Consider the following 13,045-nt stretch of genomic DNA (forward strand, 5'->3'; position numbering starts at 1 on the left):
GCTCCCTGCCCGTCTCTCATCCCTCGCTCCCTGCCCCTCTCTCATCCCTCGCTCCCTGCCCGTCTCTCATCCCTCGCTCCCTGCCCGTCTCTCATCCTCGCTCCCTGCCCGTCTCTCATCCTCGCTCCCTGCCCGTCTCTCATCCCTCGCTCCCTGCCCGTCTCTCATCCCTCGCTCCCTGCCCCTCTCTCATCCCTCGCTCCCTGCCCGTCTCTCATCCTGTCATTCTGTCTGTATGTTTAAATAACACAGTTTACTACAGACCACTACTGGACTAGTGATGTGTGACCAGCTGGTAGACACTACTCTACGACTAGTATGGCTAGTATGTACACACTCACCGTAAGTTGCTCTGGATAAGAGCACATGCTAAATTTTATTTTTTTACATTTCTAAATTTAAAAAAAATCGCTTGATATGCAAATTTGGCTCATCCTTGATCTTCTCATTGGAGAGCAGAGCTTCATGCTGAATTATAATACTTAGTTAATTATATAGGAGAGAAAATGGAACATCAACACAGTACAAGAACACACACGCAGGTACACACACACACACACACACACACACACACACACACACACACACACACACACACGTCTTACCTGAGAGAGAATGTGTTGAGTTTGGTAGTCGAGACATCAGCTCTGTGTCCTCCTGTCTTGTCCAGTCCATGGTTCACCCCCTGTAGGTCATAACAACATATTAACACTTCAGTGATCCAAACAAAACATATTGACACTCCAGAGATCCAACCATAACATATTAACACTTCAGTGATCCAACAATAACATATTAACACTAAAGTGATCCAACCATAACATATTAACACTCCAGAGATCCAACCATAACATATTAACACTTCAGTGATCCAACAATAACATATTAACACTAAAGTGATCCAACCATAACATGTTAACATGTCAGTGATCCAACCATAACATAACATATTAACACTCCAGAGATCCAACCATAACATATTAACACTCCAGAGATCCAACCATAACATATTAACACTTCAGTGATCCAACCATAACATATCAACACTCCAGTGATCCAACCATAAGATATTAACACTCCAGTGATCCAACCATAACATAACATATTAACACTCCAGAGATCCAACCATAACATATTAACACTCCAGTGATCCAACCATAAGATATTAACACTCCAGTGATCCAACCATAACATGTTAACACTCCAGTGATCCAACCATAACATGTTAACACTCCAGTGATCCAACCATAACATAACATAACATATTAATACTTCAGTGATCCAACCATAACATATCAACACTCCAGTGATCCAACCATAACATATTAACACTCCAGTGATCAAAACATAACATATTAACACTCCAGTGATCCAACAATAACATATCAACACTCCAGTGATCCAACCATAACATAACATATTAACACTCCAGTGATCCAACCATAACATAACATATTAACACTCCAGTGATCCAACCATAACATATCAACACTCCAGTGATCCAACCATAACATAACATATTAACACTCCAGTGATCCAACCATAACATAACATATTAACACTCCAGTGATCCAACCATAACATATTAACACTTCAGTGATCCAACAATAACATATTAACACTCCAGTGATCCAATCATAAAAAACATATTAACACTCCAGTGATCCAACCATAACATATTAACACTCCAGTGATCCAACCATAACATAATGTGTGTGTATACTGTGTGTACAGTGTGTGTACTGTGTGTGTGTGTGTGTGTGTTTACTGTGTGTGTACTGTGTGTTTGTGTGTACTGTGTATCCAGTGTGTGTACTGTGTGTGTGTGTGTGTGTGTATACTGTGTGTGTGTGTGTGTGTGTGTGTGTACTGTGTGTACTGTGTGTGTGTGTGTGTGTGTACTGTGTGTACAGTGTGTGTAATGTGTGTGTGTATCCTGCCTGGGGCGGCAGGGTAGCATAGTGGTTAGAGCGTTGGACTAGTAACCAAAAAGCTTCATGTTCAAACCCCCGAGCTGACAACATACAAATCTGTCATTCTGCCCCTGAACAGGCAGTTAACCCACTGTTCCTAGGCCATCATTGAAAATAAGAATTTGTTCTTAACTGACTTGTCCAGTTAAATAAAGAAAAAATAAACTGTGTGTGTACAGTGTGTACAGTGTATCCATTTTGTGTGTGTACAGTGTGTACAGTGTGTACAGTGTGTACTGTGTATCCAGACCCCCTTTTCCACATGTTGTTACACTCCAGCCTTGTTCTAAAATGGACACAAACCCCCATAATGACAAAGCAACAAACTGGTTTTTCATTTTTTTTGCAAATGTATTAATACATTTAAAAAACTGAAATATCACATTCACATAAGTTTTCAGACCCTTTACTCAGTACTTTGTTTAAGCTTATTTGGCAGCGACTACAGCCTCCAGTCTTCCTGGGTATGACGCTACAAGCTTGGTACACCTCTATTTGGGGAGTTTCTCCCGTTCTTCTCTGCAGATCCTCTCAAGCTCTGTCAGGTTGGATGGGGGGCGTCGGTGCGCAGCTACAGGGAGCGTGGTGATGAGGCTTGTGGAACGTTGGCCAAGGGGGAGCAATTATCACCACAGACAATTTATTCACTTCAACTGTCATTTTGGCGAACAAAATTGCTTGCAAAGAAAACAAGTCTGTCTGGCACCATGAACAAAGTGAGACGGGAGCTCCCTCCCTCGGACAGCGACACAATAAAGAGGAAACCAGAGACTATTATGGTCTACAACCAAAGAAAGGTACGTCAAAGTGTATCAGCCAAACGACAGTTACAACAACACGTGTCAACTGATAGGACAAAGGGAAAGCAGCTTAGTAACACCAACTAACGCCATCGTGTGAAGACTCACACAAGCACGAACTGACAATCATTTTAATATTTTTTCACTGATGTCGTCATTACAAATATCCTTATTGTTTTTTTGCTTCACTATTCATTTAGACTACTGTTTTTTTCATCATTTGATTATTTTGCCCGTGTGGGGTGGTTGGGGTAATTTAGAATACATTTAAAGAAATCCCTTATAAAATAAGCTGTTATACCCTATTCCAACGCCTAGCCTTTCTGTTTCACAGTTGTAACAAAAGCGTCGCACAAATTGAATCTGTGTTTTACAGTAACATAAAATACTATTGTGTTTTTACAATAACATAAAATACTATTGTGTTTTTACAATAACATAAAATACTATTGTGTTTTTACAATAACATAAAATACTATTGTGTTTTTACAATAACATAAAATACTATTGTAAAATAACATAAAATACTATTGTGTTTTTACAATAACATAAAACACTATTGTGTTTTTACAATAACAAAATACTGTTGTGTTTTTACAGTAACATAAAATACTATTGTGTTTTACAGTAACATAAAATAATGTTGTGTTTTTACAGTAACAAAATACTGTTGTGTTTTTACAGTAACATAAAATACTGTTGTGTTTTTACAATAACATAAAATACTATTGTGTTTTTACAGTAACATAAAATACTATTGTGTTTTACAGTAACATAAAATAATGTTGTGTTTTACAGTAACATAAAATACTGTTGTGTTTTACAGTAACATAAAATACTGTTGTGTTTTACAGTAACATAAAATAATGTTGTGTTTTTACAATAACATAAAATACTATTGTGTTTTTACAGTAACATAAAATACTATTGTGTTTTACAGTAACATAAAATAATGTTGTGTTTTACAGTAACATAAAATACTGTTGTGTTTTACAGTAACATAAAATACTGTTGTGTTTTACAGTAACATAAAATACTGTTGTGTTTTACAGTAACATAAAATACTGTTGTGTTTTTACAATAACATAAAATACTGTTGTGTTTTTACAGTAACATAAAATACTATTGTGTTTTACAGTAACATAAAATACTGTTGTGTTTTACAGTAACATAAAATACTGTTGTGTTTTACAGTAACATAAAATACTGTTGTGTTTTTACAGTAACATAAAATACTGTTGTGTTTTACAGTAACATAAAATAATGTTGTGTTTTACAGTAACATAAAATACTGTTGTGTTTTACAGTAACATAAAATACTATTGTGTTATTATTTTTAATTTTATTTTTAAATAAAAATAAAATATTATCCTAAATGTTCCCCAAGGCCTTCATTAAAACCCAACTAAAGTATGTATTTTAACGTAATAGCGTATATGAAATATACACGTATTCAGTCAGAATGACCTGCTCGTTAACCTTGAAGGACGGACGCTCTTAAGGTAAAATACTAGAGGGAATTATTTAGGGTTGGTTGTTGGTCACGCACGAAAAGAAACAACAGAAACAGGAGATGGTCCATTTGATTGGTTGGCTAAAATGGACCCCTATTACTGATAAAGTGCATCCAAGATTTTTTGACAAGAGATCCAAGTGGTCCCTGGTTAAAATAAGTACACTATATTGGTGTCATTTGGGACGGTGTACTTGATGTCGTCAAGTACACCCCCCCCCCACCCTCTCTATTAATTACAATAGGGTTAATGGAATAAATCAATTCTCGTCTATCATCACACTGCTTAGCATATTCATTAAACTACACACGACACGCATCGTAAAGCACGACTGAAACCTGTAGAGTTTCTCTATGAATCTGGTGCCGGAAGCCAACATTTACTGCTGGTAAGAAATCAACAAGATATTAACACATCAAATAACAAAACTGGTTGTTTTTTTTTTGTCTATTTAAAGTGAAAAGCTCATTTATGTTGAAAACATTATGAAGTAAAACAGATGTCCTTGCCAACCATGAACAAGGATCATAATAAATTAAACTTGGAGCCATCTGTCCACTTTGTCAAATCAAACCGATAGAAAACAAGTCTATTTAACAAGTCTAACAAGTCTATTTAACAAGTCTATTTAACAAGTCTAACAAGTCTATTTAACAAGTCTATTTAACAAGTCTAACAAGTCTATTTAACAAGTCTAACAAGTCTATTTAACAAGTCTAACAAGTCTATTTAACAAGTCTATTTAACAAGTCTAACAAGTCTATTTAACAAGTCTAACAAGTCTATTTAACAAGTCTAACAAGTCTATTTAACAAGTCTATTTAACAAGTCTAACAAGTCTATTTAACAAGTCTATTTAACAAGTCTATTTAACACGTCTAACAAGTCTATTTAACAAGTCTAACAAGTCTATTTAACAAGTCTATTTAACAAGTCTAACAAGTCTATTTAACAAGGCTATTTAACAAGTCTAACAAGTCTATTTAACAAGTCTATTTAACAAGTCTATTTAACAAGTCTATTTAACAAGTCTAACAAGTCTATTTAACAAGTCTATTTAACAAGTCTAACAAGTCTATTTAACAAGTCTATTTAACAAGTCTATTTAACAAGTCTATTTAACAAGTCTAACAAGTCTATTTAACAAGTCTATTTAACAAGTCTAACAAGTCTATTTAACAAGTCTATTTAACAAGTCTAACAAGTCTATTTAACAAGTCTAACAAGTCTATTTAACAAGTCTATTTAACAAGTCTAACAAGTCTATTTAACAAGTCTATTTAACAAGTCTATTTAACAAGTCTATTTAACAAGTCTAACAAGTCTATTTAACAAGTCTATTTAACAAGTCTAACAAGTCTATTTAACAAGTCTATTTAACAAGTCTAACAAGTCTATTTAACAAGTCTATTTAACAAGTCTATTTAACAAGTCTAACAAGTCTATTCGGGATATGAATAAAGACTCAGGAAGTCATTCACTCAGGGTTTCCCTGTCCGCTGCTAAGGGGAATGAAGAGGAGAACTGAAATATGTCTAGAGGCTGGGGGTCTGAACCATGTTTAGAGGCTGGGGGTCTGCACCACGTGTAGAGGCTGGGGGTCTGAACCATGTCTAGAGGCTGGGGCTCTGAACCATGTTTAGAGGCTGGGTGTCTGTACCATGTCTAGAGGCTGGGGGTCTGAACCATGTTTAGAGGCTGGGGGTCTGCACCACGTGTAGAGACTGGGGGTCTGAACCATGTCTAGAGGCTGGGGGTCTGCACCACGTGTAGAGGCTGGGGGTCTGAACCATGTTTAGAGGCTGGGTGTCTGAACCATGTCTAGAGGCTGGGGGTCTGAACCATGTTTAGAGGCTGGGGGTCTGAACCATGTTTAGAGGCTGGGGGTCTGAACCATGTTTAGAGGCTGGAGGTCTTAGCCATGTTTAGAGGCTGGAGGTCTGAACCATGTTTAGAGGCTGGGTGTCTGAACCATGTCCAGAGGATGGGTGTCTGAACCATGTTTAGAGGCTGGGTGTCTGAACCATGTTTAGAGGCTGGGGCTCTGAACCATGTTTAGAGGCTGGGTGTCTGTACCATGTCTAGAGGCTGGGGGTCTGAACCATGTTTAGAGGCTGGGTGTCTGAACCATGTTTAGAGACTGGGTGTCTGAACCATGTCTAGAGGCTGGGTGTCTGAACCATGTTTAGAGGCTGGGTGTCTGAACCATGTTTAGAGGCTGGGGCTCTGTACCATGTTTAGAGGCTGGGTGTCTGTACCATGTTTAGAGGCCGGGGCTCTGTACCATGTTTAGAGGCTGGGGGCCTGTACCATGTCTAGAGGCTGGGTGTCTGAACCATGTTTAGAGGCTAGGTGTCTGAACCATGTTTAGAGGCTGGGTGTCTGTACCATGTTTAGAGGCTGGGGGTCTGAACCATGTTTAGAGGCTGGGTGTCTGAACCATGTTTAGAGGCTGGGTGTCTGAACCATGTCTAGAGGCTGGGGGTCTGAACCATGTCTAGAGGCTGGGGGTCTGAACCATGTCTAGAGGCTGGGGGTCTGAACCGTGTTTAGAGGCTGGGGGTCTGAACCATGTCTAGAGGCTGGTGGTCTGCACCATGTCTAGAGGCTGGGGGTCTGAACCATGTCTAGAGGCTGGGGGTCTGAAATATGTCCAGAGGCTGGGGGTCTGCACCATGTCTAGAGGCTGGGGGTCTGAACCATGTTTAGAGGCTGGGGGTCTGAACCATGTCTAGAGGCTGGGGGTCTGAACCATGTCTAGAGGCTGGGGGTCTGCACCACGTGTAGAGGCTGGGGCTCTGAACCATGTTTAGAGGCTGGGTGTCTGAACCATGTTTAGAGGCTGGGGTCTGAACCATGTTTAGAGGCTGGGGGTCTGAACCATGTTTAGAGGCTGGGGGTCTGAACCATGTTTAGAGGCTGGGGGTCTGAACCATGTTTAGAGGCTGGGGGTCTGAACCGTGTCCAGAGGATGGGTGTCTGAACCATGTTTAGAGGCTGGGTGTCTGGACCGTGTCCAGAGGATGGGTGTCTGAACCATGTTTAGAGGCTGGGTGTCTGGACCATGTTTAGAGGCTGGGGCTCTGAACCATGTTTAGAGGCTGGGTGTCTGTACCATGTCTAGAGGCTGGGGGTCTGAACCATGTTTAGAGGCTGGGGGTCTGCACCACGTGTAGAGGCTGGGGGTCTGAACCATGTCTAGAGGCTGGGGGTCTGCACCACGTGTAGAGGCTGGGGGTCTGAACCATGTTTAGAGGCTGGGGGTCTGAACCATGTTTAGAGGCTGGGGGTCTGAACCATGTTTAGAGGCTGGGGGTCTGAACCATGTTTAGAGGCTGGGGGTCTGAACCATGTTTAGAGGCTGGGTGTCTGAACCATGTTTAGAGGCTGGGGGTCTGAACCATGTCTAGAGGCTGGTGGTCTGAACCATGTTTAGAGGCTGGGGCTCTGAACCATGTCTAGAGGATGGGGGTCTGAACCATGTCTAGAGGATGGGACTCTGAACCATGTTTAGAGGCTGGGACTCTGAACCATGTTTAGAGGCTGGGTGTCTGAACCATGTTTAGAGGCTGGGTGTCTGAACCATGTTTAGAGGCTGGGGCTCTGTACCATGTTTAGAGTCTGGGTGTCTGTACCATGTTTAGAGGCCGGGGCTCTGTACCATGTTTAGAGGCTGGGGGCCTGTACCATGTCTAGAGGCTGGGTGTCTGAACCATGTTTAGAGGCTAGGTGTCTGAACCATGTTTAGAGGCTGGGTGTCTGAACCATGTTTAGAGGCTGGGGGTCTGAACCATGTTTAGAGGCTGGGGTCTGAACCATGTTTAGAGGCTGGGGGTCTGAACCATGTTTAGAGGCTGGGGGTCTGAACCATGTTTAGAGGCTGGAGGTCTGAACCATGTTTAGAGGCTGGGGGTCTGAACCATGTTTAGAGGCTGGGGGTCTGAACCATGTTTAGAGGCTGGGGGTCTGAACCATGTTTAGAGGCTGGAGGTCTGAACCATGTTTAGAGGCTGGGGGTCTGAACCATGTTTAGAGGCTGGGGGTCTGAACCATGTCTAGAGGCTGGGGGTCTGCACCACGTGTAGAGGCTGGGTGTCTGAACCATGTTTAGAGGCTGGGGCTCTGTACCATGTTTAGAGGCTGGGGCTCTGAACCAGGATGAGAGGATGGGGCTCTGTACCATGTTTAGAGGCTGGGTGTCTGTACCATGTTTAGAGGCTGGGGCTCTGTACCATGTTTAGAGGCTGGGGCTCTGTACCATGTTTAGAGGCTGGGGCTCTGTACCATGTTTAGAGGCTGGGGCTCTGTACCATGTTTAGAGGCTGGGGCTCTGTACCATGTTTAGAGGCTGGGGCTCTGTACCATGTTTAGAGGCTGGGGCTCTGTACCTGTCATTCCCCTATCGCTTCATACTGATAATACCAATTGCTTGTTCACAAAGACCTGTCTAAAACAGACTGAAATTAAACACAGCATCCAAAATGGTACCCTGTTCCCTATATATAGGGTCCTGGTCTAAAGTAGTGCACTATATAGGGAATAGAGTGCCATAGGGTCCTGGTCTAAAGTAGTGCACTATATAGGGAATAGAGTGCCATAAGGCTCTGGTCTAAAGTAGTGCACTATATAGGGAATAGAGTGCCACAGGGCTCTGGTCTAAAGTAGTGTACTATATAGGGAATAGAGTGCCATAAGGCTCTGGTCTAAAGTAGTGTACTATATAGGGAATAGAGTGCCATAGGGCTCTGGTCTAAAGTAGTGCACTACATAGGGAATAGAGTGCCTTAGGGTTCTGGTCTAAAGTAGTGTACTATATAGGGAATAGAGTGCCACAGGGCTCTGGTCTAAAGTAGTGCACTATATAGGGAATAGAGTGCCATAGGGTTCTGGTCTAAAGTAGTGCACTATATAGGGAATAGAGTGCCACAGGGCTCTGGTCTAAAGTAGTGCACTATATAGGGAATAGAGTGCCACAGGGCTCTGGTCTAAAGTAGTGCACTATATAGGGAATAGAGTGCCATAGGGCTCTGGTCTAAAGTAGTGCACTATATAGGGAATAGAGTGCCACAGGGCTCTGGTCTAAAGTAGTGCACTATATAGGGAATAGAGTGCCACAGGGCTCTGGTCTAAAGTAGTGCACTATATAGGGAATAGAGTGTCACAGGGCTCTGGTCTAAAGTAGTGCACTATATAGGGAATAGAGTGCCATAGGGCTCTGGTCTAAAGTAGTGCACTATATAGGGAATAGGGTGCAATTTGGAAGAAGATTTATCTCCTACAGTGAAAAAAAAGGCATGACTGATATTTGTTCATGAGTTTCATGTCTTAGCTGGGGCTGTACACACACACACACACCGTGAAAATCTATACTGACATCAACACAGCTTGGTCCTCACACAACCTCACCGTTCCCCACAGGAGTTGATTTACAGTGTTAGCTAAAGCACTTACAATAACACTATTGTGTTCCTGTATTAACCCCAGAGGGTTAAGAGAGATCAGTAAATAATCCCAGTCCAATTAGTGTGCTGAGAGACGGAGACAGAGGAGACAGCGCCCCCTAGGGGACCGGAGTGCTAATGCCGCAAGGTGCTGCCGGTACCACCTACTGGAACACGATGGACAAATAAATACACACCTACATTAAATCACCAAGCAGCGACCAATCAAAAAAAGACCTGCGTCAAACAGGTCTACCACACATCAAACAGGTCTGCTACTAGATACAGTTTAACCACAATGGATACATCAACACCTACCTCCTCAAACTTCTCCTTATTAACACCCATCACCTAGAGACTACAGATAGGCCAACTATCAAACACCCATCACCAAGAGACTACAGATAGGCCAACTATCAAACACCCATCACCTAGAGACTACAGATAGGCCAACTATCAAACACCCATCACCTAGAGACTACAGATAGGCCAACTATCAAACACCTATCACCTAGAGACTACAGATAGGCCAACTATCAAACACCCATCACCAAGAGACTACAGATAGGCCAACTATCAAACACCCATCACCAAGAGACTACAGATAGGCCAACTATCAAACACCCATCACCTAGAGACTATAGATAGGCCAACTATCAAACACCCATCACCAAGAGACTATAGATAGGCCAACTATCAAACACCCATCACCTAGAGACTATAGATAGGCCAACTATCAAACACCCATCACCAAGAGACTACAGATAGGCCAACTATCAAACACCTATCACCTAGAGACTACAGATAGGCCAACTATCAAACACCCATCACCAAGAGACTACAGATAGGCCAACTATCAAACACCCATCACCTAGAGACTATAGATAGGCCAACTATCAAACACCCATGACCAAGAGACTACAGATAGGCCAACTATCAAACACCCATCACCTAGAGACTACAGATAGGCCAACTATCAAACACCCATCACCTAGAGACTACAGATAGGCCAACTATCAAACACCCATCACCTAGAGACTACAGATAGGCCAACTATCAAACACCCATCACCTAGAGACTATAGATGAATAAATATATAGGCCAACTATCAAACACCCATCACCTAGAGACTATAGATGAATAAATATATAGGCCAACTATCAAACACCCATCACCTAGAGACTATAGATGAATAAATATATAGGCCAACTATCAAACACCCATCACCTAGAGACTATAGATGAATAAATATATAGGCCAACGTCAAACACCCATCACCTAGAGACTATAGATGAATAAATATATAGGCCAACGTCAAACACCCATCACCTAGAGACTATAGATGAATAAATATATAGGCCAACTATCAAACACCCATCACCTAGAGACTATAGATGAATAAATATATAGGCCAACGTCAAACACGCATCACCTAGAGACTATAGATGAATAAATATATAGGCCAACGTCAAACACCCATCACCTAGAGACTATAGATGAATAAATATATAGGCCAACGTCAAACACCTATCACCTAGAGACTACAGATGAATAAATATATAGGCCAACGTCAAACACCCATCACCTAGAGACTATAGATGAATAAATATATAGGCCAACGTCAAACACCCATCACCTAGAGACTATAGATGAATAAATATATAGGCCAACGTCAAACACCTATCACCTAGACTATAGATGAATAAAGATATAGGCCAACTATCAAACACCCATCACCTAGAGACTATAGATGAATAAATATATAGGCCAACGTCAAACACCCATCACCTAGAGACTATAGATGAATAAATATATAGGCCAACGTCAAACACCCATCACCTAGAGACTATAGATGAATAAATATATAGGCCAACGTCAAACACCCATCACCTAGAGACTATAGATGAATATATATATAGGCCAACGTCAAACACCCATCACCTAGAGACTATAGATGAATAAATATATAGGCCAACGTCAAACACCCATCACCTAGAGACTATAGATGAATATATATATAGGCCAACGTCAAACACCTATCACCTAGACTATAGATGAATAAAGATATAGGCCAACTATCAAACACCCATCACCTAGAGACTATAGATGAATAAATATATAGGTCTGACCTACTAGACCACAACTATCAAACACCTATCACCTAGAGACTATAGATGAATAAATATATAGGTCTGACCTACTAGACCACAACTATCAAACACCTATCACCTAGAGACTATAGATGAATAAATATATAGGCCAACGTCAAACACCCATCACCTAGAGACTATAGATGAATAAATATATAGGCCAACGTCAAACACCCATCACCTAGAGACTATAGATGAATAAATATATAGGCCAACTATCAAACACCCATCACCTAGAGACTATAGATGAATAAATATATAGGCCAACGTCAAACACCTATCACCTAGAGACTACAGATGAATAAATATATAGGCCAACGTCAAACACCCATCACCTAGAGACTATAGATGAATAAATATATAGGCCAACTATCAAACACCAATCACCTAGAGACTATAGATGAATATATATATAGGCCAACGTCAAACACCTATCACCTAGAGACTATAGATGAATAAATATATAGGCCAACTATCAAACACCAATCACCTAGAGACTATAGATGAATATATATATAGGCCAACTATCAAACACCCATCACCTAGAGACTACAGATGAATAAATATATAGGCCAACGTCAAACACCCATCACCTAGAGACTATAGATGAATAAATATATAGGCCAACGTCAAACACCCATCACCTAGAGATTATAGATGAATAAATATATAGGCCAACGTCAAACACCCATCACCTAGAGACTATAGATGAATAAATATATAGGCCAACGTCAAACACCCATCACCTAGAGACTATAGATGAATAAATATATAGGCCAACTATCAAACACCTATCACCTAGAGACTATAGATGAATATATATATAGGCCAACGTCAAACACCCATCACCTAGAGACTATAGATGAATAAAGATATAGGCCAACTATCAAACACCCATCACCTAGAGACTATAGATGAATAAAGATATAGGCCAACTATCAAACACCCATCACCTAGAGACTATAGATGAATAAAGATATAGGCCAACTATCAAACACCCATCACCTAGAGACTATAGATGAATAAAGATATAGGCCAACTATCAAACACCTATCACCTAGAGACTATAGATGAATAAATATATAGGTCTGACCTACTAGACCACAACTATCAAACCCCATCACCTAGAGACTATAGATGAATAAATATATAGGTCTGACCTACTAG

At 40.9% G+C, this 13,045-nt stretch overlaps 1 protein-coding gene across 1 annotated transcript in view; it reads right to left on the reverse strand.

The window, feature by feature from the left end:
* Nucleotides 1–605: 605 nt before the first annotated feature.
* The window catches only part of LOC135531190 (partitioning defective 3 homolog B-like), a gene marked incomplete at its 3' end in the record, with an annotated part of 102,460 nt that continues 90,020 nt past the window's right edge, over nucleotides 606–13,045 (reverse strand). The window contains exon 4 of the mRNA XM_064959306.1: nucleotides 606–685. Coding sequence (XP_064815378.1) covers nucleotides 606–685 — 80 coding nt within the window. The remainder of the gene's footprint in view (nucleotides 686–13,045) is intronic.

This window comes from Oncorhynchus masou, unplaced genomic scaffold (genome assembly GCF_036934945.1).
Source record: "Oncorhynchus masou masou isolate Uvic2021 unplaced genomic scaffold, UVic_Omas_1.1 unplaced_scaffold_1546, whole genome shotgun sequence".
Classification (NCBI taxonomy): domain Eukaryota; kingdom Metazoa; phylum Chordata; class Actinopteri; order Salmoniformes; family Salmonidae; genus Oncorhynchus; species Oncorhynchus masou.